The sequence below is a fragment of the Ambystoma mexicanum genome, chromosome 1q, assembly GCF_040938575.1.
Source record: "Ambystoma mexicanum isolate Mex_15411 chromosome 1q, UKY_AmexF1_1, whole genome shotgun sequence".
In the NCBI taxonomy this organism is placed as follows: domain Eukaryota; kingdom Metazoa; phylum Chordata; class Amphibia; order Caudata; family Ambystomatidae; genus Ambystoma; species Ambystoma mexicanum.
Window position 1 is genome coordinate 1,232,766,834 of NC_090922.1, and position 27,034 is coordinate 1,232,793,867.

General features: G+C 48.3%; 1 protein-coding gene across 2 annotated transcripts in view; it reads right to left on the reverse strand.

The window, feature by feature from the left end:
• The window catches only part of ALG6 (ALG6 alpha-1,3-glucosyltransferase), a 908,528-nt gene that overhangs the window by 625,100 nt on the left and 256,394 nt on the right, over positions 1-27,034 (reverse strand). For both annotated transcript variants that reach the window (XM_069642009.1, XM_069642008.1), the window contains exon 4: positions 20,658-20,746. In XM_069642009.1, coding sequence (XP_069498110.1) covers positions 20,658-20,746 — 89 coding nt within the window. The remainder of the gene's footprint in view (positions 1-20,657; positions 20,747-27,034) is intronic.

Sequence of the window (27,034 nt, forward strand, 5' to 3'; positions counted from 1 at the left end):
ACCCAAGAGGAGGAAGAAAAGGAAACCGACAGTTTAAATCAGAATATCGAGGCACCACAGAGATTGAGAAGGAAAAAATGTCACAAAAGGAACAAAAGGGGCAAACAAATAGAGGCTACCTTTTCTCAACCTTCAGGTGGAACAATGAAGAAACCCAAAAATCAGAAAAACAAGGCAAAAAAGAAAGCAGGGACAAACACATTCCTGAAAAATCTAACTACTCCCACAGCTGAAAAGACAGCTGATTCCATCGCTATTGCATCTCCAGTAACCAACTCTTCACAAACATCAAAAGTACATGATGCCCTCGTAAGCAAGTGTGCTCCTGAGAGAATCCAGGGCAAAAAGACGTGCTCAACGGGCAGGGAGAGTCCTAGTAAAATCAAGGTTCAAACATCAAACTTCGGTATGCAAACGGATCTTATATTTCCATTATCTGCAGCTTACGACAACCAAAAAAGTACACCGGTCTCTACAAACATCAAGATTGCTCCAATATTTCTAAAACAAAATTTACATAAAGAACCAAGAAAGGGACTTAGCGGGGAGCCCAAGCAAGCATTTATAAAAATGGCCCCCATCTTCCTAAAACCGTCAGGTAAAAAGGCTCCTGCATTACAAGAAAAAAATACATCTCCCGTGTCAGCCATCAAAGATGTGACATCACCAAGCCTCTAATTCAGTGAAGTAGACTGCTGGAACGGGTCCGGGAAATTTAAAAACCTGGAAATGTGTCCTCAATATGGAGAAAGAGAGAAAAACGAACAAAAACAACAAACCCCTACTGCAGGAAAAGAGGAAGTAGCGGCATCAAACTTTACAATCCCAAGATTGTGGCTTAGACTAGAGAATCAGAGTACAAAGACATCACTCTGTAGATCCGTCTTATTGTCAGAAATTCAAAAGAATTACAATCTCTTTCTTTTCGATTCAGAGGACATTGAATACCTAGCCTTCCCATTTAGGGAGGATAAATTCTTTGTGGAGATAGCTCTTACCTCAAGAAAGGCACAACAGGCGCTTATCAATAATAAAGACGATCTGGCTAAAGAAGGGCTCTGGGTTTATGAATCAGAGGAAGAAGGCATATCTGGAAATCACCGGTGGCATAAACAGACCGGAGAGGAATCCGCACCCACTGCTGTGGGTACTGCCGGAACTGCTAGAGGGCTCCAAAGCAACGCAACAAGTGGTCTCAGATTAAAAGACGATCTGATAACTAAACTACCAGAAATCATCTCGCAAATCCTCCAGAAACGGGGCGAGGAGCAGAACAGTCTTTAGTCGGAGGGGCCTTAGATTAGTCTCCTGGAACACCAGAGGCCCAAGCTTTTTGAAGAAAAAGCAACTCAAAAACGACCTCTTAGAGCGCAATGATATCTTATTATTCTAGGAGACATGGTTAGCTAACCCCATCGAGATAGAGGGCTTCACAGTGCAAAACCTCAAGGCCTCTCAAAAAGCCAAAGGAAGACCAGCAGGAGGAATGATAATAGCAACCAAAAATTCCGCCATTAAAAATGTGGTTACGCTCTGCAATAATCCAGTGGGCATCCAGGCCTGTAAAGCAGAGACAGGACAGAGCGACTGCCGGGCCAATCTCATTCTGGTAAACATCTATTGGAACCCAGCCATTTCCAAACTCCGAGACTACATAGAAACTCTAAATGAACTATTCTCCACGGTCAAGATTAATCACATAGGAGCACAGATCGTTGTAGCAGGGGACCTGAACACAGATCTCATTAGTGTAGGAAATAGGAGAAATAGCTTGCCTAAACACAGTACCACACAGAAAGGTAAACAATGGTGGGACCTCTTTCAATCATGGGATCTCGACATGATATCTGAAGACGATAGCAGTACGGACAACCCCGGACCAACATGGGGTCAGGGAAGGTTGCAATCAATAATAGACTACATCTTCGCCTCACCATCACTTACCCTGCACCCACATCATCTCACGTTAGATTGGGAAGGGGGAAGTGATCACGCGAGGATGGAACTCTACTTTCCTGAAATTCAGTGTTCTACAAACCCACGCATCAGACAGGACTTGGAGGGCTCTAAGGGGAAACTGAAAGTAGTCAAGTACAAACATGGGGGGGAAAACTTGAACGATCATTTAGCAATAGTTCATCCCTCAATAGTGGCCGAAGAGTGCCATCCGGAAAGAATCGGAAAGTTTATATGGTCCATTTGCCGACCAAGTGAAGTACAAATAGTGGGGAAACAGACACATCTCCATCACTTCGACGAGGAAACTTTCAAAAGGAAAAGAACTCTGTGACAAACACTGCGAAGCATAAGACAGACCAGAGCAGAAGATCCTCTAGGCTGTATTCAAAAACTTAAAAAAACCAAACAAATTTATAGAAACTGGTCCAAGAATCACAAACATTTAAAAATACAAGAGGATGGGGAGAGAATGCTTTTGCTTCTTAGTACAAATAACTGCAGACATTTTTGGGCAGTTCTAAATCAACTCGAAACTGGCCAAAATAGTTCTCTTTGCAACTTAGTGCCGGAACACAAGTGGGTAGACCACCTGGCCAAGAACTTCGAAGCAACAGGCTCAAGAGACATTAGCATCTGCAACATCACCTGGTCTCTGGAATTTACCGAAGAGGATATTGAAGAACTCATAACATCATCCTCTACCTCGAAAGCAGCAGGTCCGAACGGCCTCACATATCAGGTGTTAAAAAATCAGCCAAAACTCTGGTCAAAAATGCTATTTCATCTCTTTCAAGGAATCCTGAGGGAAAAAACTTTTCCACCGTCGTGGAAGAACGCAGTGATTATTCCATTCTTCAAAGGGGGTGATAGGCTAAGTCCAACATGCTATCGACCCATAGCCCTCTTGGATATAGACAGTAAAATATTCATGAGAATATTATTGAGGGAACTTTCTCTATGGGTGGACTCAAATGAGATTCTCCCCCCGCACCAAACAGGCTTCAGGAAGGGTCTTTCTACCAGCCTTAATGGCCTTACACTGAACCTGTTGAGCGAAAGCTCAAATGAGAAAGAAGGCTCGCCGCTGTATGGGGCATGGGTAGATCTGTCCAAGGCATTTGACCTGGTGGACAGATCACTCCTCTGGCAGAAACTGAACAACTGGGGAATTCCAGCCCCCCTGCTGGCTATGCTCGTCGAACTACATAAAAATACTATGATTAGAGTGAGGCTGGATGACGTCGGCAACCTATCAGAAGCAATCCAGGTCCTTAAAGGGGTACGACAAGGATGCTTGGGTGCACCACTGTTTTTCAACCTATTTCTATCAGACATTGGAGACTTTCTGGCCTCGGCGTCGCTCATCTGTCCCAGGATTAACAGCAGAAGACTACACTGGCTGGCCTATGCGGACGATCTTGTTCTTTTGGATGGATCAGCATTAGGACTGCAACATCTTTTATCCAAACTCAATGAATATGCCAAGTTAAATGGCCTAATAATCAACCCACTAAAATCCAAGGTCCTGATTTTCAAACATCCAAGAAAAAAGGTAACATCAAGGATCTGGGTGTTGGACAACGAGGAAATTCCCCGAGTAGATGAGCTCACATACCTGGGATATGAAGTCTTAGCCCATCCAACTGCAAACAAGGTGAACTCATCAATTCTCAACAAGACCTCGAAAATTATTGCGCAAATGAAAAACTTAAACGGAAAATTTTGTACATTTTCATTGTCACCACTCAAGAAATTCTACGTAGGCAAAGCAGTTCCTGTCCTCCTCTATGGATTGGAGGCAAAACCTCTGCTGTGGAACTACGATTGGAACAAAATTGAGGGCCTTATTTGGAAATCGTCCATTTCGCTACCAATGTGCACATCGTCAGTCAGTCTGAGGTTCGAACTAGGCTTGACCTCATTGAGCTGCCGTGCAGAGTGGAAACTCCTGTCACTCTATCGTAATATAATCACAGCCAGTAAGGCCACTCTTTTTTTCGATATAAACCAACACCTAAAAAAAAGCAAAATCAAACCAACTATCGAGCCTAGAAGAAAAGATTGGACAGATCCTGCATAAGCTTGATTTACCAACAGAAATCCTTCTACAAAAACCCTTGAAAGTAAAAAAAAAACTAAAAATGGCTGACTGGATCGAAACAATCACAGGAGTCAGAAACCTAAAAACACTAAACTCCTTCTTGATAGTAGACAGGAAACTTGGAACCATGCCACGTTACCTGGAAAAATTCCCAGATCGTGAGATAAGAAACAGCTTTCTCAGACTGCGACTGAACCTAGCCTACACAGGAGAAATACTGGCTCAAAGAAACCAGGGAGAGAAGGCAACAAAATTCTGCCAAATCTGTAAAACTTCGAACCTCCAAACTTAGAAACATCTACTGCTGGAGTGCGAAGGCACATGGGCCACAAGAGTGTCTTTACTGAGGAGATTTGTAAGCAGAGAAGAGAGTCTAAATCAAGATGCATTCTGGAACAGACTGATCTCCGGCCAGGAAATCATGCTCACTGCAGCGATAGGAAAAGTCTCAGAGAAACTTACTATACTAACAAAGTATCAAAAGACGACACGGCCTACTGAGCTTCTTGGTTGACATTCTTCGGCCCCCCCAATTATTCTAGTTATTCCCTGGTTTCCGAGATCCTATTGTAATTTTATCTAAGGAAATGCACTATTCTTTTGTAAAGGTTTTTCTTTTAAAACCAAAAAACAAATAAATAAATAAATTAATATTCTGAGATTTTTTAACTACTTTTGAAGATTCTGGATCCCTGAGAATTTTGCTGTTGGCAGTGATTTTGCCTATTACCACGCATAAATGTTTAAAACCTTGCCATTTCCCCTACACAAAATTTTAAAAAAAGTTAAATCAGTCAAAAAACGCAATGGACACTGCAGTTGCGAAATAGCTAGCGCAATGACCAAAATGCTCAACACGTTGAAGAGCAGCAGTTTGAATACCATTAGTGCATCTGAGCCTGCTCCTCTTCCTCTCTTCACCCATCACCCCCTTAGAGCACCAGTCTTCCCCAGAGAAAAGCTAGAAAACCCAGAGTCTCTAGAGCAATCCCAGAGGTTAGGCAGCCCTGGCTAGATACTTCACATTTCACTGAATATTAAAGTGCCACAAAACCTGCTCGAACCAAATGCTGCTTCTTGGTCAACAGAATATTATGCAATGCCAGGACTTCATGTCTTGTATTAGTGCATTTGTATGTTTCTGACTTCTGTAAAGTGCACAATGATAACCGCCACTTTGGATTGTTCTGTATTACAATGGTGGTTCTTCTGGGAGCATTGTTCGAGGGCATTTAAAATCCAACGTATGTGAGATGTTACTTCTAACCTGGCTGAGCAATTGTCTTGTTTGAACACCTATATTTTAATTAGAGTTAGGTAAACATCTGTACATTAGGCAAAATAAACAAATCAGCAGCATACTATTTGCCCATTTGACGGTACTTCCGACTGATGTTAAGTACACCAAAGCCTTAGTGAGGCATATTTTGAAGGCATGGATATGGCTCTATAAAAAGAAAATCACACAAATCAATCAGTAAGTCTATTACCGAGATGCATTGGACTTTCAGAACAGAGATCACATAGTATGGTTGAAGTGTTTGAGGCTCATTGGAGGCAGGGTTTCAAAATGTGGCAGCCAATGAATTGCATCTGCTGAAGTTTTAGAGAGGGAATACTACATTGATATGCAAAGGGCAAGGGCATCTGAGAGGTCAGATGATTTGTGTCAACCCACAATTGGTCCAGATGACAGTTATTTTAGTGTTGACAGATTACATTTCACATCTACTGTCATTAAACCACAAACTAGTGATGTGCACACTACTACCACATACAGAACCAGGAAAGTAATAACATAGGGGTAGGGTGGGAGGTCTATTGCCACCTTGCAATTCCTGATTTATGAACCACAAGTTGCTGAATAGCTTTCTGAAGATCTCATAAACAGAAATGCACCAATACTAAAACAAGTATATTACACACTGCATTGCTTACCATATCAAAATAGGATGGAGTATGCGAAAGGTCTGAAGTTAAATGTCGCTCTGCCTTTTGCCAGCTAGTACATATACAATGAATATTGCCCATGCTTACAGCGCAGGTTAGTCCTGATTCTATTAAAGACACAGAGACACGCATTATGCTATACTTCAACTCACTGCATTTTAATACTTTGAACATTTAAACTAAATATTTTCTGTTTTACTCGTAAATCCTTGAGGAAAAAGGAAATGTTAATAGTTTAAAGAGTTCTAGGACTAGAAATGTCAAACTGGCACTACAAGCCCCATGAGTCTCTAGTCCTTGAGTAGTCCTGAGGCTCCTCTTCTCCACCTATCTGGTGCTAAGCGCCACTATAAGAGGCCCCTGCTCCAGGTCCCTTCCTCTTTCTTTTGGCAGCAAACTCTGCCCGATTTCCCCAATTTCGTAACTTTGCTCCATGCGAAGTGCCCTGTGTCTCAGAACTTCGAACTGTTCTATCGATCTCATGGTTACTCTGTCCCAACGGGACAACGTGCTTACTCCTCGACTCAACTCTCGTGTTTCCTTGCGCTACCGTTCAGACTGCTTTCTGTTCGTCTCCTACGAGGAATGGAGAAGAAACCATGAGGGTGGGGATGCGCTAAAGAGCTGCCACATGATGAAAATCATGTATTTGACCATCTCGGGTGGGATATAATGCTCGCCTGTGTCTTTAATAGAATCAAGACTACCCTGCGCTGTAAGCATGGGCAATCTTCATTCTATGTCAAGACAGGAGGCTAGCATTATGCTTGTTCAAAGCGTGCTATCACCCTATTAGTTATTTGTGACACAGGTTTAGAGTAAAATGTTTTAAACGTTGCTTCTGAAGACCAATCGGCTGACTTCATAATGTCTTGTAATGGCACTCCTGCTGAAAACACTCTAGATGCCATCGCCCCTCTAGCTGAATGCACGCCAAATATGGACAGGTCTATGCCCGCCCAATGCATCACTTCTCTAACCCATTTTACTAATGTAGCTGTAGCTATGGTTTCCTACGCGCTATAAGCAATTGCGTTACTCCTGGTGGTCTAAGGTGCGCTGTTGCCACTTCATAATCCTTTATGCACTGCGCTACGCAAATATTCTCTGTAAAATAAGGGTAGGAAATGATTTTACGAGTCACATTTCATCCTCTTAGCTATGCTAAATGCAACTCCCTCTGGGTAAAATATCTTTTTGTCTATCTCTAATGCTTTAACATCTGACACTCTTCCACATGCTTCTAAACAGAGCAGCATCGCAGCTTCCCTAATAGATACGAACGAGAAAGGCTGTTATTCTCTGGCCAGCCGATAACAAGACAGAATACTTCCCTTACGTACCATAGAACTGCATACTTAGGCTCAGGGGGTTTCTTTAGCTTTACTCCTTTGAGTAGGCGCACAACCATGGGGTGTTCTCCCACTGGCTTCCCTTCTATCTTATCGTGACCTGCTGATCTGTAGACTCCTAGTGTTCTATAAGCACAGCTGTCGTGAAACCTGTCGGCTAGGAAGTTGAGGACGTGGACTATAGGGGCTGAAACGGGATGAATACTACGTTCTGTACACCAATGAGACCGCCGGTCCCAAGCAGCGCCATAGCTTCATATGGTGGAAGGCGTGCAGGAGCCTCTAATGAAGTCAGCAGCGAGCTGTGAAATGCCTGGCAACTCCCATCTTTTCCTGAAACCCTGCAGGCTAGTAGGTGGAGAGTGCCTGCCTCTATTAGAGGGTGTGGGAGACCAGTCGGAATGAGCAGGAGGTCCTGTCGATGAGGAAATCCGAAGAATGTTCCATCGCTACTGGAAACCAGACTTGGGACTTCCAAAACAGTATTATAATAACAAACTTCACTGACTCTCTGCAGACTTTCGCCAGGACCTTTGTCAGCATAACGAATGGCAGAAAGGTGTAGTACACTGCTGTAATGCTTGCGTGAAAAATGCGAGCCAGAATAACATGGAGTCGATGCGCAGCCATATTTGAACACTCATCTTCCAACAAAGTAATAAAGTCTGCATTTCCGCAGGCCTCACATAATGAGCGAAAACATGATTACGGTCATATAAATATTATTTGAGTGGACTTACTGCGGAAAACAGTTATTGTATTGTCCATTGAAGGACGAGTTCAGAAAGGGAGTTGGAGCACACTGCAGGTGCATGATAAGGGGTCTGGGAATGAATGCGAGAGAGAGGGGTGCTGGGTTTTTCCACCCTCTGTCCCTTCGATTTGTGATCTGCTCTTCGGCCGAGAGCAGAACGTAATTCAGAAGGGCGGGGAAATGCCCCCATAAAGGAGAGAGCATTGTATGGAGAAAGTTAGTTGGAATCCGGACCTCCGGGTGATGCAGTCTCGCTGAAAGGGAGGACACTCCACTTCAGACCCCGTCAGATGCAGTGATCTATTTGCCTACCTACTGAGGGACTAAGCAGTGTTGTTGGTGGCCAAGATGAAGTTGTCTTCTGCCTCATGCTTGACGGTGATGTAACCTACATTCAAATTCTATATCCAAGTGTATGTTTGTTTATTAGTATCTATACATATTTGGTATAAATAAAAGGCCTGTAACGAGCCAGTTGTTTTATAATCTTATATGATGTATGTGTGTTTTTCTTTCTGCTAGTCTGAGTCCAATTACTTGTTTTTGCTGAGGGGGCCGGGGAGACCCAAGTGTTAGTGCTTTTTCCACAGGGCCAAATAGACGCAAAACAACTGCCTGCTCCACGGGTCTGAGAAGGCATCTGTCCCTCCTGCACCCGAGTCTATTCTCCAACTGAAGTACTTGGCCGTCTGCGCATTCAGTCTGGATGCGAACAGATCGGTGTCGAGTGGACCCCAAATCTCCTGCAACTGATTGAACACCTGGGGGATGAAGCGTCCAATTGCTGCAGTCTATGAGATATCGAGAGTTCCAGTCTGCTACAGTGTTCTGCGCACCTGGTAAGTATTCTGCTAACACTGCAATCTGATGTTGTAGGCAGTGATGCCAGAAATCTTTTGCTAGCTCTGCTAGCATCCTGGATCAGGTTCCCCCTAACTTGTTTATGTAACACACTCCCGAAATGTTGACCATCTTGACTAAGACACAACACCCGACTTTGTCTTTGGTAAATGCACATACCGTGAATGACCCTACCAGGAGATCGAGACAATTTATGTGCAATTTCAATTCTTCTGCTAACCACTTTCCTCCTGTCACTGCTTGCTCGCATCTAGCCCCCCAGCCTGCTTTGCTCGCATCTGATTCTATGACTAAACCTGGCAGGTCGCCGTAAATCGGTCGGCCGTTCCAGGCCTCCATATTCTGTAGCCACCAATGGAGCTCCATCAGTGCTTCCTGATCTAGGATCACTAGCTGATGATCACCTATTCCACCCTGCAAGTGTCTGACCTTGAGCCTCTGTAAAGCTCTGTAATGTAGAGGCCCGGGAAAGATTGCCTGAATCGAGGCTGCTAGCAGCCCCACTATCTTGGCTAGACTGCGAAGCGAAATAGTTTTCTTTGCTATGACTGTCCTCAGCTCTTTTTTGATGGCCCTCATCTTGTGGTTTGGGACCTCGAGCACTGCTTTCTTGATATCTATTGTGAATCCCAAAATTTCAATTCTCTGGACTGGTTGATTTTGAGACTTGTCTATGTTTATTATAAAACCCAGTGAGTACACTAGGGTGACAACCCAGCGTACGTTCTCCTTAAGAGCCGCTTTTCTCTGGCCCAAAACTAGGATATCGTCTAGGTAGATGATAATCCCGATTCCTTGTTCTCGTATGGCCGCCGCCACTGGCCTCATTATCTTGGTAAAAGCCCACAGGACAGATGCTAGACCAAAAGGGAGACACATGAACCGCCATGTCTCTTCGTTCCACCGAAAACGTAGGAATCTCCGATGCACTGTTGCTATCAGAATAGTGAGATATGTGTCTATGAGGTCCCGCACGCAGGAGGTGTTGGAGGAGATGAATTCCCTCCATCTTGAAATGGTTGTATGTGAGACATTCATTCAGGTTCTTTAAGTTTATTACTGGCCTTTTTTTTTCTCCCCTGTGTATCAGCAACATATTGCTGAGGAATCCTTCGCCCGCTTGATAATCGCGCTCTATCGCCTTCTTGTCTGCCAGCTTGCGCAGTCTGTCTTGCAAGAGTGCTAACTCTTCTTGTGGCATATGTATCGGATGAGGCTGTACTCTCTGAACTGGTTCGCCGGTAAACTCTAAATGCAACCCCGCTTCTGCTTGGAGCAGCCATGCATCATTCGATAATGCTCACAATTCGCGCAGAAAAAGGAGGGTTCTTCCGCCCACATTTTGCACTTGCGTGCTTGGCGTACTCACCGCCTGATGTGCCTGGTTGTCTGTACGAGTCTCTTCCTCTGTGCCCTCTGGGAATCGTACTCTGACTGGGAAGAACATGTCTTGCTGCCTTCCTTCCCAATATTGGGCTCGAGGGCCTAGGGGTCTGCGGTGTAAGTTAAAGCGACTGGACGATCGACCCCGGTGTCGTCCGGTCCCGGCAAAAACTCACCCTGGGAAGATCTTCCTGATGGAGCTTTGGGCTTTTTCTAACGCTGAGTAGGTTCCTGCGAACTGTGACATTTCCTTGGCAAATGCTTCCCCGAAGAGCAGTCCTTTCACTCCTCCTCCTGCTTCTTAGGAAGCTAAATCACTGAGCTTGCCATCGATCTTTAATAACACTCCTCTCCTCCTTTCCGAGGAGAGCGTGCAGTTAGCATTGCCTAGAAGGCATACTGCGCGCTGTGCCCAGTCAACTAGCGCTTGGGCGTCTACAGGTGTTCCTCTGTCCTTGGCTTTTTCTGCCAACTCCATTATTTTGGCCATCAGCCCAGCCAAGTCTAGCCGTTTATCCTGGCACCCTCTCCAGGCGCGGTCAACACCTTTTCTAATATCTCTGGCTGTCTTTGTCACAAACGTGACCATCTTCGGGTCTAGGTCAGGGGTGTCTCCCAACTTGCTAGGCAGCTCTGGTCATGGACATTGTGACCTCATCCTTAAGTGCACCTCTCTGTCAAGGGGCTTCCAGATGTGTTGTGTCATATACAGAGCTACTACTGGTGATAGCACCCATTCTGAAGATTTCGGATGTCTGACTGACTCCGGGTCAAACATGTCACCTGTGTTGTCCTCTTCTGGGACCAGGTCCTCATCGAGGGGCTCATTTAGGATAACTTCCCCTTCCTCTCCTTCGTCATCTTCGTAAGGGGGTGTCATGATCTCTGCTTCCAAAAGGTCAGGGTTTTCCCAACTCCCTTGGAAGCAGATCCATAACCCAGGTTCCGAGTGCCAACCAGTCCCAATTGGGACCTTTTGGACCCAGTCCTGGCGCCAGTGGCACCAGGCTCATAAATATGCCCAGTCCCAGCGCTGGAAGCGTCGGGCTCATAATGCTTGGGTGGACTTACCTTCAGCAGACCATGCTGCTTACTTGCCTGCCAGTTGAGCCTCTGATCCTCTTCTGTTTGGAACTACTTTTCCTGTTGGGTGGGGCTGGAGCCACTCCCTAGATTCAGAACACTGGAACTCTTCTGGAAGGCAGGAACTCTTTTCTTACTTAGGCGTGGCTGTGGAAGGAGACACCTAAGCACTACAGGAGGCTATTTAAACCACACCCGGTGGATGAATCTTGCTTTGCGTTATTCTGCAACCTCTGCAGCAGAACGCTCATCGTGTCTTCTGCATCCGGTCCTGGACCTAAGGAAAAAGGCTTACCATCCTGAATCCAGTCTTCAGCAACACCTATAAAGACAAGAAAGAACAGGTTAGCATTCCGGCATCTGAAAGGCAAAGGCTTACCATCCTGAATCCAGTCTTCAGCAACACCTATAAAGACAAGAAAGAACAGGTTAGCATTCCGGCATCTGAAAGGCAAAGGCTTACCTACTCTTCGTGCGCTCCGGAGGTCTTCACACTGCATTCCGGCATCTGAAAGACAAAAGTTTACCAACTCTTCGCACGCTCGAGAGGCCTTCGGCGCTGCATCCCGCATCTGAAAAACAATACAAGGTGCGTTTAAAGACATTGGGGAACTTTAATACTCACGTGCCATTACTCCTTTCCACATCTAATCCAGTGGGTATTCCGGCACCCTGCAGCCGCTCCGAACTCGTACCTGCAAAATAAAAAGACAGTTAGAACGCGTAGTGAAGCAGGCAACAAGCGCTTACTTACGTGCTTCCAGGCGCTTCTATTCATCACACGGGCTCCATCTTCAACTCACTTCAGCCCGTCATCCGCCATCGCCGGAACCCTGCAAAACAAGAGACATCATTACTAAAGACTTTAAAGACATTTGAATGACTTGAAACTTACCGTTCGTGCAGTAAACGACGGACAGCAGTCCTCTGAAGTCAAGAGGCCTGCGCTACCTATCCAGTGAAGAAACTGGTTACAGCACCCTGCCCCGAGGCAGATGGAGAGCTCGGCATTCACTTACCTAAGGTGAGAGCGTTAACCTTTGGGGGTCTACAGGAGAGGAGAAGAGGAAAGAGATAGGGACACCCCAATAACCCCAGTTCATTAACCCCATATTTTCTATCTGCAGACATCTTACTCTACACGTCAGGCATACAGTGCACAGAGGTCCAGCCCAAAGAGCCAACCGGGTGCTACACATCACCTTTGAAAATACGGTAGTCACCCAGTCAAGACCGGCGCCTCTGCGAGAATCAGGTGAGCGTTACAGAACGCAAAGCCTACCGCAAAACTCTCGCCCAGGCGCTATGGAAACCTCGGATACTGACCCCGTAGCCCGGTTACTTGGGGAACTAAGGGCAGAAGTGCATGCAGCTCATCAGGAAACGAATGCTTGCTCTACGAAGGGAACTAATTATTTCCAAGGAGAGAACAGACAATCTTGGTAGACAAGTGCTACAGTCACAAGCCGGACAGACCCCGTTACCCGCATCAGGGGCAAATCTTCCTTCAACATCCTCTATGAATCCAGTGCAGATCAACCTACCTGGGAATGTACCTCTGGCTCCGCCCGAACGATTTTCTGGTGACCCAAAGAGGTTTGCAGTATTTATCAATCAGTGCCGGTTGCACTTCTTATGCCGGCCAGCAGCCTTTCCAACTGATCAAGCAAAAGTAGCTTTTGTACTTTCGTACCTTAGTGGCAATGCGGCAGACTGGTCGATCCCTCTAGTTAATCAAGATGATCCGGTTCTCCATGATTTTCAAGCCTTTCAGCTTAGTATGGAAAAACTGTTCGCAAGACATTCACAGGGGCAGGCCTTGGACAATGAGCTTCTTTCGTTGCGACAGGGTAATCAAGACCTTTTGGCTTATATTGCATCTTTCAATAGACTAATAGTGGAAACTCAATGGCCTGAGGACAAAAGGATTACGCTGTTTTATAGAGGTCTACGTGGAGAGCTCAAAGACGTTTTAGCCCAAGTAGTGAATCCCCCACAAGACTGTTCGGATTATATAGACTTGGTCGTTCAAATAGATCACAGGCTGCAGAACAGGAAGGCCGATCGTTCCAAGTTTGATGCCCGAGTATTTTCCAAACCACCAACTCCTTCCAAAGGAGTAGGCTCCGGGTAACCCATGCAAATAGGGGGTCTGAAAGGTCCTCTAACAAAAAGGGAGCGGGAAAGGAGGAAACAGTTGCAATTATGCCTATATTGCGGAAACTCAGGGCACTTTCTTCGAGACTGTCCGGTGAAACCTGCCAAGAAGGCAGTAGGAGCTGCAGTTACCAAAGTTACAAACTCTGAGCAGGGAAACGACCTCGCCCGACAAGAATAGAGGTCCTCTTGCCGAGCGTGAAAACCAGTTCCGTGACCTCGCATTTCGTGATACCTATGGTCCTCATTAGCCCTGATAATCCGGATCGATTACATGCAATTGAAGCTTACGTCGACAGCGGTGCCATCGGCAATTATGTGGATCATGAAATGGTTTTGAGGATGAATCTAACTCTTTGTCCCAAGGCTGTAAAGGACGTCATTACTACGGTGGATGGTACGGAGATAGCCTCCGGGCCAGTAACGCATACCACTCAAGAGGTGACGCTAGTAAGTCAAGATGGACACCATGAGAAGATCGTGTTCGATGTGATCAAGGCCCCTCAGTTTCAGATTATTCTAGGAATACCTTGGTTAGAGAAACACAATCCTCTGATCGATTGGCGAGCAAGAACGGTCCAGTTTCCAGAATGTGTCTCTACTTGTCACCCTCCACCTGGTGTTGCACTGGCCGCAATTTCTTCAGAGACTCCCCAGTTACCTCCCGAATACCTAGAATACCAAGATGTTTTCCGGAAGGATCAGGCTAACTCTCTACCTCCTCATAGGTCTTATGACTGCCAGATAGACCTGATACCTGGATCTACTCCTCCTTGTAGTAGAATTTATGCCCTCACCGAGCCTGAGAACCTTCACCTTCGACAATACCTGGATCAATACCTGGCAAATGGGTTTATTCGTCCTTCCAAGTCCCCTGCTTCTTCAGCTTTGTTCTTCGTTCCAAAAAAGGAAGGAGACCTTAGAACTTGTATCGATTATCGCTCCCTGAACCAGATCACCGTTAAGAATAGATATCCGTTACCTTTGATCCCTGAACTCCTGGACCAAGTCAGAAAAGCATGCATATATACAAAGCTGGATCTTAGAGGAGCTTACCACTTGGTACGAGTAAAAGAGGGCGATGAATGGAAGACGGCCTTCCGCACCAAGTATGGGCTATTTGAATATCAGGTCATGCCCTTCGGACTTTGCAATGCCCCGGCCGCCTTTCAATATTTTATGAACAATGTCCTCAGAGAGCTCATAGATGTATGTGTTGTTGTTTACATTGACGACATCCTCGTTTATTCTTCATCGGAATCTGAACATCGGAAACACGTGAAAATGGTCCTCGAAAGATTGCGTCAACACAAACTTTTCGCTAAGTTGGAAAAATGTGTTTTCAACGTGACTGAAGTTGAATTCTTGGGATTCATATTATCACCTGGCGGAGTGCGTATGGATTCAAAGAAGGTCGATGCAGTTCTCAAATGGCCATCACCATCCTCCGTAAAAGGTGTGCAAAGCATGTTAGGCTTCGCTAACTTTTACCGCAGGTTTATCCCCGAATTCTCTCTAATAGTCCAGCCCATCACTGCCTTGTTAAAGAAAAACAAACGTTTTGAATGGTGTACCGAGGCGGAACAAGCTTTCCAGGATTTGAAGACTAAATTTATCTCTGCACCAATCTTAAAACACCCTCGCCCCGAACTCCCCTACATCGTGGAAACTGATGCTTCAAGCCTTGCCATGGGGGCAGTTCTATCACAAAAGGACCCGGTAACCAATCAGTTGCATCCCGTGGCATTTTGGTCCCGCAAATTCTCGCCTCCTGAAATCAATTACACGATTACTGACAAGGAACTTCTGGCTATCAAGTCTGCCTTTAAGGCTTGGCGGCATTATCTGCTGGGGGCCCGACACACCGTTACTGTGATTACGGATCACCGAAACCTGCAATATTTGAAGACCGCAAAAGCCCAATCCTCTAGACAACTCCGTTGGGCATTATTCTTTGCCGAGTTTGACTTCATAATTACCTATCGACCTGGTACAAAGAACGGTAAAGCCGATGCCCTTTCTCGGATGGGAGTGGAAGAACACTTGGTCAACCCTAAACCTGTACCAATCATTCCCGAACAAAGAATTCTGGGTGTAATCGCCACAGAATCCATAGAGGAAGTTAAGGATAAAGCCAGGCAACTTGTAACTCCAGCAGACATACAGAATTGGCATCTGCAGGGAAAGGACTTTGCAGTAAAGGACAACTTATTGTATTTCCAAGAACGATTATACCTACCCAGCACAGATTTACAGAAAAAAGTAATCTCTTGTTATCACGACTCTTTAATGGAAGGTCATCCCGGTATATCCAAGACCTCAGAAAAGATCAAGCGCTACTTCTGGTGGCCGTCTTGGAAAAAAGATATCAGAGACTTTATAATGTCCTGTGGAGTATGCGCCCAAAACAAGAGTCAAAAGGAAAGACCAGCAGGCCTCTTACGCCCTATTGACATCCCACCTCGCCCTTGGCATACGCTTTCTATGGACTTCATCACCGATCTACCTCCATGCTCCGGATACAATACGATTCTAGTAATCGTGGACTTATTCTACAAGATGGCGCATTTCATTCCGCTCAAAGGCTTGCCAACAGCAGCAACTCTGGCCCGAGAATTTCTCGAAAACATCGTCCGACTGCACGGTTTTCCTTCGGTTCTAATTTCGGATCGAGGTAGTCAATTTATTTCTCATTTTTGGCGAAGTTGCTGTCGGTCGGCTCAAATTGATGTGAGACTATCGACCAGTCACCACCCTCAGACCGACGGACAAACCGAGAGGACCAATCAAACTCTGGAACAGTATTTACGCTGCATGCTGCAACAAACTGAAAAAACTTGGAAAGATATCCTTTGGATAGCCGAGTATGCCTACAATAACTCTGTCCATTCGGGAACTGGGAAAACCCCGTTTTTTCTTTTGTACGGCAGTCACCCTCGAACCTCGGAGTTGGATCCCCTCCAAGATCTTGAAAGACCAGCAGTAGACTACCTGCATTCTACAATCACCCAAGCCTTTAAGGAATCTGTTTCTCACCTTCAAAGGGCTAAAGAACAATACAAGAAAGGAGCAGATCAACATCGGAAGGAAGCCCCTCACTATCAAGTAGGGGATCAAGTCTGGTTATCCACCAAATATCTATCTCTAAAAGGGCCACGCACATTTAACCCAAGATACCTTGGTCCCTATTCCATCACTACCATAGTAAACCCAGTAGCGGTCAAGTTGGACTTGCCCCCGCACATGAAGATACATCCGGTCTTCCACGTCTCTCTATTAAAACCCGTGCAACCTCAAACCCGACTAACCAAATCTCCAAAACCTATCCTAGTGGATGGAGAACTCGAGTTTGAAGTCAAAAGCATTCTGGACTCCAAGATCTCCAAATCTAAACTATTCTACCTAATTGACTGGAAAGGCTACGGCCCCCAAGAGAGATCCTGGGAACCTGCTGAATATGTCCACGCTCCTCGTCTAATCAAAAGATTTCACTGAACATTTCCTGACAAGCCAAAACCCCCGGAGAAGCCCGGTTTGGGAGGGGCCTTGAGGGGGGGTACTGTCATGATCTCTGCTTCCAAAAGGTCAGGGTTTTCCCAACTCCCTTGGAAGCAGATCCATAACCCAGGTTCCGAGTGCCAACCAGTCCCAATTGGGACCTTTTGGACCCAGTCCTGGCGCCAGTGGCACCAGGCTCATAAATATGCCCAGTCCCAGCGCTGGAAGCGCCGGGCTCATAATGCTTGGGTGGACTTACCTGCAGCAGACCATGCTGCTTACTTGCCTGCCAGTTGAGCCTCTGATCCTCTTCTGTTTGGAACTACTTTTCCTGTTGGGTGGGGCTGGAGCCACTCCCTAGATTCAGAACACTGGAACTCTTCTGGAAGGCAGGAACTCTTTTCTTACCAGGAACTCTTTTCTTACTTAGGCGTGGCTGTGGAAGGAGACCCCTAAGCACTACAGGAGGCTATTTAAACCACACCCGGTGGATGAATCTTGCTTTGCGTTATTCTGCAACCTCTGCAGCAGAACGCTCATCGTGTCTTCTGCATCCGGTCCTGGGCCTAAGGAAAACGGCTTACCATCCTGAATCCAGTCTTCAGCAACACCTATAAAGACAAGAAAGAACAGGTTAGCATTCCGTCATCTGAAAGGCAAAGGCTTACCTACTCTTCGTGCGCTCCGGAGGTCTTCACACTGCATTCCGGCATCTGAAAGACAAAAGTTTACCAACTCTTCGCACGCTCCGGAGGCCTTCGGCGCTGCATCCCGCATCTGAAAGACAAAACAAGGTGCGTTTAAAGACATTGGGGAACTTTAATACTCACGTGCCATTACTCCTTTCCACATCTAATCCAGCGGGTATTCCGGCACCCGGCAGCCGCTCCGAACTCGTACCTGCAAAATAAAAAGACAGTTAGAGCGCATAGTGAAGCAGGCAACAAGCGCTTACTTACATGCTTCCAGGCGCTTCTATTCATCACACGGGCTCCATCTTCAACTCACTTCAGCCCGTCATCCGCCATCGCCGGAACCCTGCAAAACAAGAGACATCATTACTAAAGACTTTAAAGACATTTGAATGACTCGAAACTTACCGTTCGTGCAGTAAACGACGGACAGCAGTCCTCTGAAGTCAAGAGGCCTGCGCTACCTATCCAGTGAAGAAACTGGTTACAGCACCCTGCCCCGAGGCAGATGGAGAGCTCGGCATTCACTTACCTAAGGTGAGAGCGTTAACCTTTGGGGGTCTACAGGAGAGGAGAAGAGGAAAGAGATAGGGACACCCCAATAACCCCAGTTCAGTAACCCCATATTTTCTATCTGCAGACATCTTACTCTACACGTCAGGCATACAGTGCACAGAGGTCCAGCCCAAAGAGCCAACCGGGTGCTACACATCACCTTTGAAGATACGGTAGTCGCCCAGTCAAGACCGGCGCCTCTGCGAGAATCAGGTGAGCGTTACAGGGGGTGATCGTGGTGCATTGTAGACTTGAATAGGAAGGCCTTTTTAAGCCTGCTGGTGACTGGGTCGGTCACCTCCTGGGGAACAGAGTTTACCCTTTCCGTATGGCTCGGAGAGTGTGGGGGGGGTCAAAGAGGTGGGCCTCTTCCGAACTTTTTTACACCCCTTTTGTTCAACCCACTAATGGGGGTGTCTTGCTGACGTCCCGTCGCCAGGGCTATCTGCCTGTCTTTTTCTAGAAGCTAGTTGGTCTGTTTTTTGTTTAGATATTATAGCTTCTAGCATGTCTAGTCTCTGTGCTATGGGTTGCACCCCTTGGGACACAGCTTCGGACAGGGAGTCCCCTAGGACTTTCTTAAAGCTGAGGGACAGCGCTGTCTCCTTCTCCGTGGAGTCTTGACCCACTCCTCCTCATTCCACTCTGGTGAGGTTGATTGAGACATTCTTGGTTGATCATAGTGAGCCATGGATGCGAGTGGATGGCAAGGCCAGATTCTGGACTGTCAGCTTAGAAGGCTCAAAAGCAGAGTGAAATATATGCTGTTCCCACAGCTTCGTTTTGTTAATAATACCCCTTTTTTTCTCCAAAAGTCTTGAATTCGCTCTGCGTGGTGTTCTGTGCTCTGTGGAACGTTTGTCTCGAATCAGCAGTTAGAAAGGCCCAGGGGATGCTGGGAAGTCTAAGCACCTCCCGCTCCCCTGGGTCCTACTGCTTGTCGTGTTCGCCACCGCAATTGCACACCGGCTAGTGAGGATACACTTGGAGCGGGCCGTCTGCCTAATGCGAGCGCGTTCGCCCACGGCTCCGGCCCGACTCGGAGGTAAATACAATTATAATATACTCCTACAGTGCAATAAGACATGCCCGCGGTAGTCTACACGTGGGAAACAATCCTAACACTGATAAAAGCCTTCTGACTGAACTGTAATAGGCGCGTGTGCTCGCAACCCATGAAACTACAATAAACAAGATTTCTCATTATTGCCTTCGCGCTGCAATATGACTGGACGGTAAGATAAAAATACGTAGTCTATACAATATATAAACTACCTAATACGATGGCTATTTGTAAACATGAAATCACTTATCTGAGAGTGCAGCTAAAAGAAAGAGGAACGGACCTAGAGCAGGGGCCTCCTATACCAGAGCCTACCACCTGATAGGTGGAGGAGAGGAGCCTCAGGACTACTCAAGGACTAGAAACTCATGGGGCTTGTAGTGCTAGTTTGAAATTTCCATTCCTAGAACTCTTTAAACTATCACATTTAATTTTTCCTCTAAGGATTTGCAAGTAAAACAGAAAATATTTAGTTTAAATGTTCAAAGTTTTAAAATGCTTTGAGTTGCAGTAATAAAGAAAGAATAGCATAATGCTTGCCCCCTGTCTTGACATAGAATCTCCAAGTAGAAAATCTGTTTGTTTGTTCCTTAGACAATTCTACACAGTTCCACCAATCTGCACCAAATTCTGCAGTTACCTGTTGGGACCCTTTACACATTACTGGCTACATGACATTGGCACATCACACCCCGTTCGCTGGATATCACCCCCTTCACACATGAGACGTTTGCCTGAAATTTAGCGAACCATCAAAGTGGTTGTAGGAGGACCAGACAAAGCTAATTTTAAGCATCTTGACGCAAGGAACAAAACTCAAAAACCATGTTTCAAGGTCCTTGGACGCACCGTTTCCAAGATATCTGCAATGAGCTGCACCGCACCAGAGTGAGGCGACATGTGGTGAGAGTACACAGAAGGTCCTATTATACTGCAGCATGCCAACTCTCGCCACCCCTCCGGGGTATGTGCCCATTCTCATTGCAGTTTACTTCAGAGTGCAAAACGCATCAAGCGTTAAGCGACTCGGGAACAGCGACCTATAGAATCATTGATTTTTAACAATTGATGAGTGTGATCAGGTCTGTCTACAGAAGCTGTGCCGAGTACGGGTACTTTTTGCTAGTGATAGAATAAAGGGAAACATATTCCTAAAGTGAATAAACATGTTCCTAGAAGTATTGTTAAGTATACATCATTAATATCAGTCTTAAACATATTATGTTAGATGGAAATTGAACATTAGTACCTGTTGCACGCATGAACAGCTTATGCTGCAGGCTCTCGTACCCATGGGACATATTCAGGGCTATCCAGCCAGGATCGATCAAATTTGCACTGAAAGACAGGAAAATAAGAACACTAATGTTACAGCAATACCAATCATAGAAGGTTCAAGGGATTTCAACAGTATGATGCAAGCAGTAAGGCGTACACATTGTTACATTTAAAGCTTTTAAAAGGAACAAGTTACTTACCTGTAACTGTTGTTCTCCAGCATGGGTCTGGCATGGATTCACATGCTCATGAAAATTCCCGGTCGTCAGGCTGGGAATCCTCGGTAAAGAAAAAATCAGCTTCAGTTTCGTTTGTGAACTGTCTTTCTACTAGTAACCAATCACTGGTCTCTGGGTCATACTGCCCCCAGCCAATGGGTGCCCTCTACCTAAGCCACTCCTCTGGCAGCCATCTTCAGATTTGGTAGCATGTAAAGTGGCAGTAGGACCAAGAGAAGAGCCGCAGAGGGGTAGGAAGGAGGGTTCGCATGTGAATCCATGCCAGACCCATGCTGGAGAACGACAATTAGAGGTAAGTAACTTGTTCCTTCTCCAGCATGGGGTCTGGCATGGATTCACATGCTCATGAATACAAGAATACATAGCAGTACACGCATGCACAACCACGGGAGGTGGCAAGGCTCAACATTAAGCATTTTGTCAACTCAACATTAAGCAACTCTTACCTCCTCACCAGGCCCACCTTCAGGCAAACAGGTTGAGCAGCACTGCCTGGCCGACCCTGGACTCCTCCCTGGAATCCCGGTCGATGCAGTAGAATCTCGTGAAGGTGTGTGTCGACCTCCACGTAGCAGCCCTGCAAATGTCCAGCAGGGGCACACCAGACAAGAATGCCGTGGTAGCAGCGATCTCTCTGGTCGAATGGGCTCTCGGACAGCCGGGCAACGGTCGGTTTGCCAACCGGTGACAGTGCATGATGCAGCCGGAGAGCCATCTGGAAATGGAAGCCTTCTAGAGAGCCTTCCCGTGGTTCACAAACAGTTGTGATGTCTTCCGAAGGCTCTTCTGGCGGTCCACGTACAATTTCAGCGCTCTAGCTACATCCAGCGAGTGCAAAGTCCTCTCAGCCGGCGATGAAGGCGACGGGAAGAAAACAGGTAACACCAAGGGCTTGTTGAGATGGAAGTCCGACGGCACCTTGGCCATGAAGGAGCGGTGCGTCCCCAGCACCACCCTCATCTCGTGGAATGTCAGGTATGGAGGTTTACAGGAGAGAGCCTGGTTCTCTCCCACTCATCGTGCGGAGGTGATGGCCACAAGAAACGCTGTCTTCCATGACAGGAACTTCAATGGTGCCAAATGCAGCGGCTCGAATGGCGGCCCCATGAGCCTGGTCAGCACCACGTTAAGCTCCCACGCCGGGGCTGGGGCCTTCACTGGTGGGAACGATCGGAACAGTCCTTTCATGAACTCCTTCACCAGGCGATGGGACAATAGCGACGAGCGCCCCGGAGTTCTGGTGTAGCGGGAGATAGCCGCCAGATGGATCTTGATGGAGGCATGCGCCAGCCCCGCCTTGGCCAACAATAGCAAGTACGGCAGCACTTAAGGAGCCGTAATCCGCAGAGGGTTAATCTTCTGTGCACGGCACCAGACAGAGAACCTCTTCCATTTGTGTCCATAGAACTTAGAGTGTCAAGGACGCCCTGGCCTTTGCAAGCACCTCCTTGCAGTTCGCCGAGATATCGTACCCTCCGAACTCTAGTGCTGCAGGAGCCAGGCCTGCAGGTTCAGAGACCCCGGGTTGTGGTGGAGGATGGCGCCTCCTTCACTGGAAAGAAGATATGTATCCGTCGGCAGTTTGACTGGGGGGGACGCTGACATGTCCAGAAGGACCGGGAACCAAATCTGCCTCGGCCACGGCGGTGCAACGAGGATCATCCTGCACCGGGACCGTCTGAGTTGACTGATGAGTCGCAAAGGCAACGGCGGGAACGCATATAGGAATAGGCCGTCCCAGGAGAATGAGAAGGCATTTCCCATGCTCCCCGGCTGGGGAAACCTGCTGGCGAACCTATGGCACTTGCCGTTCGTCGCTGTCGCGAATAGGTCGATCTGGGGATTGCCCCATCGTCGGAATAGGAGATCCACTCGATCCTGCCACAGCTCCCACTTGTGGCACGAGGGCAGCTCCCTGCTGAGTGAGTCGGTGATGGTGTTCTTTATTCCTGCCAGATGGAAGGGTACCAGAAACATCCTTGGGTGACGGCCCAGTGCCACAGATCCTGCGCTTCCTTGGATAGGGCTGGGGATCTGGTGCCCCCTGCTTCCGGATGTAGAACATCGTGGTGGTGTTGTCGGTGAAGATCCTTATCACCTTGCCCTTGAGGGACGGAAGGAACGAACTGAGGGCCCAGAACACGGCTCGGAGCTCCAGAACATCGATGTGCAGAGACCTCTCCTCTGGGAGCCAAAGGCCTCTTGCGTGGAGATCTCTGGTGTGCACTGCCCATCCCTCCAGGGAGGCGTCCGTCGTCACCGTTTCCTGATGTGCCGGGTCTGGAAGTCCATGCCTGCCACTAGATGCGCACGGGTGCTCCACCACCGGATCGCTTGGTGGAAAGTCTTGTTGAGTGAGATCCTGTCCTCGAAACTGCCCGCCGCTTGCATCCAACGGGCGTCGAGGAACTCCTGCAGTGGTCGCATCCGCGGCCTGCATAGGTGCACAAGGTAGATGCACAATGACATCATGCCGAGTATGGACCTGATGGACCTCACCCTGGCCACGTCCATGGTCAACTGCCGTTGCACCTTGCCCATGATGGCCTTCGTCCTTTCCTCCGATGGGGAGTTCAATCGCGCCACTGTGTCGAGTCTGGCTCCCAGGAACAGGGCGACTTGCGACGGTACCAAGTGGGATTTCGCAAAGTTGATCAAGAATCCCAGATCCGTGAGCAGTTGGACGGTCTTCGCTGTGTGATCGACGGCGAGTTCTCTTGACTTTGCTCGGATGAGCCAGTTGTCCAGGTAGGGGTAGACGTGAATCCACTGCAGGCGCTGCCGCGCCGCCACTGGTGCCAGGCACTTGGTGAATACCCTGGGCGCCGACTTCAATCCGAAGGAAAGGGCCTTCAACTGGTTGTGCCGCCCCTGGACCACTAATCGTAGGATTTTGCGATGTCCCTTTAGAATGGGGATGTGGAAGTAGGCACCCTCCAAGTCCAGCGACGATAGGAAATTGCCTCCCTCCAGCTGCCCCAGCACATGCTGGAGGGTGACCAACTGGAATTTCTGAGACTTGATGTACTAGTTTAGACGGCGAAGGTCCAGGATGGGTCGCCAACTGCCGGTCTTGTTCCGGAAGAGGAAGTACCGCGAGTACACCCCGGAGCCCCGAAGCCTTTTTGGGACGAGTTCTATGGCTCCCTTCCTTAGCATCGCTCGTACCTCCAGAAGTAGTTGTGGGATGTGGTTTTCCTTCCTGGCCACGGGTGGTATACGAGGACACCTTCTCTGAAATTCCAGGGTGTGTCCGCGGGCCGGGGCATCTAGTACCCAACGGTCGGTGGAGATGGACTCCCACACGCTGACGAATTTCGCCAGGCGGCCTCCGACCGGAGTGCTTGGGTGGGGGCCCGACGCCACAACCAGTTCAGTCTTACTTGGCCGTGGTCTTGCCGCCTTGGCTTCCTTGGCGACCACAACGAGATCCTCCTGTCTTGCCGCGTCCTCTATAGGCTTCCTACGACGAGGAGCAGGCGGCTTGGCGGTACGAAGAGGAACCGCCGCCGAATCATTTGGAGGCACCATGCTTGCCTCCGGAGTTCCGAATGGATGGCCGTCGTCGTTGAAGAACACCCAAGGCCCGAGCCATCTCAGTGTCCGCCTTGATGGCCTGCAGTCACTCGTACACTGTCTTGCCGAACAAGTTGTTCCAGTCGAAGGGCATGTCCAGAACCCTGGTCTGCACGTCCTGGCAGAAGTCAGTGGCCTTGAGCAGGTGATAGCCGGTGTCAGCGATGTCCGTGGCCACTGTAATGGCGTGGTTCGAAGCCACATCGCCTTCCTGTAGGATTTCCAGGGCCTCAGCCCGCTTGTCGTATGGGAGGAAGTCCATCAGGGGAGCGATCTTAAACCACAGCTCCCTGTCGTAGCATGCCACAATCGCAAGGGCATTGGTCGCTTTAATAGTTGTCGCCGTGACAAGATGACCCGCCGTCCCATGGCGTCCAGTTTCTTCCCCTCGCCGTCCAGCGGGGAAGTTGAATTTGAAGCCGTCGCCCCCGCCGCTTTCTTCTTGGCCGCCGGAGAGACGACTGAATCCGGGGACGGCTGTGCCCTGAGGCACATGGGGGCGGAGTCCGGGACCTGGTACTTCTTCTCATACCGGTCTCTCTTAGCAGGAGCCGTGGACGGGTTCTTCAGGAGCGCCAGCCCCTCGCCCCAGATGTCGTCCAGTAACGGGACTGAGAGGACAGTCTTCCTCTTGGCCTCCCGCCGTTGGTAGAGGAAACCTTCCTTCTTCTGCTCTTCGGGGCAGAGCTGGAAGAGCTCAGATGCCCTGGCGATCATGGCGTGGAAGGAGCCAATTTCGTCGGGAGCGGAGGCCCGAGTGGGTGGTGATGGAAGGTCCATTCCGTTGTCACCACCGTCGTCATCCGTCCCCGTTGTCACCATCTCCGTTCCCGTCTCATTCCTCGGAGGAGGTGAAGGAGGTGAAGGCTGTGAAGGCTGGAAAGGCTGGAAAGGAGGAGGGGGATGAGTTCTCCTCCGCTTGCTCAGTGGGCTTCCCGGCGGTCCAGACTCCGCTGGATCACCCGCTAGGGGTAATGGCAACCTTGTCCTTATCTCCGTACACAAGGCCTGAATAGCCATCAAGATCGCTCCTGAGTTTTCTTGTGGCATAGGCACCGGTTGCGACGGGAGCGACTGTTAGGGAGTAGGATCCTCCGTCCCCTCCATGGCCCGAAGTTCCTCGTTGGCACAGCTGTCGCTTTCTTCGCCCGCCTCGTCGGGATCCCTCCCATAGGACCGGACCTCCTCGAACTTCTTGTCCAGGATCTTTGCGACGCCAGCCAGCTCATCTTCAGAGGTGGTCTCTGTGTCCCTAATGGCTACCAGCCCCCCCTTTCTCCGCCTGGGGTTACACGGGGGTCTTATCGATAGGCTGAAAAAAGGATTCCCTCCGCGGTGGCAGGGAAACTCTAGGCCCAGAGGTCATCTCCACTGGGAAAGCCTCCGCAGACTTCGCCAGGGCCGCCACGACTCCCTCGATCGAGGCCTTAGCCGAGTGAATCAGGGCCTTCGCGACTTTTGGCGCGCCTGAGGCCTTCACCTTGTGGGGAGGGTCACCGCCTCGCTCCCCCTCAGCTGTCTCCGTTGGGATCGACCGGGACTTCTCCCGAAGCTTACCCGGGTTCTCCGATTTCCTCTTCCCCAAGCCGAGCGTTGGCTCGTGGTTGATGGCGTTGGTGATAATGCGCCCTGCCTGGCAGCCGAGGAGCCTGACCGATCGGCGCTCCCGGTGCCTGCGGACTCTCAGTGCTTTGCCTTTTGTTGGGTCCCCGTCGCCGGAGTGCCCTCAAAGGTCTTAGAAGACCGCTCGGACAACTTCTTCTCACCTGCTGCTGGGCTCTTCCCCTCCAGCCAGTTGGCGAGTTGAGTACGACGATCCCTCATTGTCCGTTCGGACATGTTTTTACAAAATGCACAGTCCTTCTCCACGTGCGATTTGTGGTCAGCTTGGGTCCAACAGGCGTCATGCTTCTTTTGGCCTGGGGCATGACCACGCGGGGTAGGCCTCAAAGATCTTCTGGAATACTCTGAGAAGTGGAACCTCGACGAAAAGATGCCCTTGAGGTACGAGAAAGTTCCAAAAACGGGTCCCCATTGATCAGAAGTAGAATCGGTGGAGCTTGAGGCTCGATTGTCCGAAAATATAAGAGTAAACTCTTCGAAAAAACGCAAAACGCAGTAAAAGCTCGAGAGCTAAAGCACGATGACTCCCAACACTTGAACGTGTGGTAAAAATCTGAAGATGGCTGCCAGAGGAGGGGCTTAGGTGGAGGGCAGTCATTGGCTGGGGCCAGTATGACCCAGAGCCCAGTGATTGGTTTCTAGTAGAAAAACAGGTCAGAAACGAAACTGAAACAGATTTTTTCTTTACGGAGGATTCCCAGCCTGACGACAGGGAATATTCATGACCATGTGAATCCATGCCAGAACCCATGCAGGAGGAGTTTGTTTTTAAAATCATATGCACACTCTTCTGTCTGTTCTATATACATCCCATAAGATTGTGTTCCCGTCTGATAAATGTCAGGACTATGTCATGAACTCCAAACATACAACTAAACATCTTTTGCTATCTTGTTCTGGGATAAGGGAA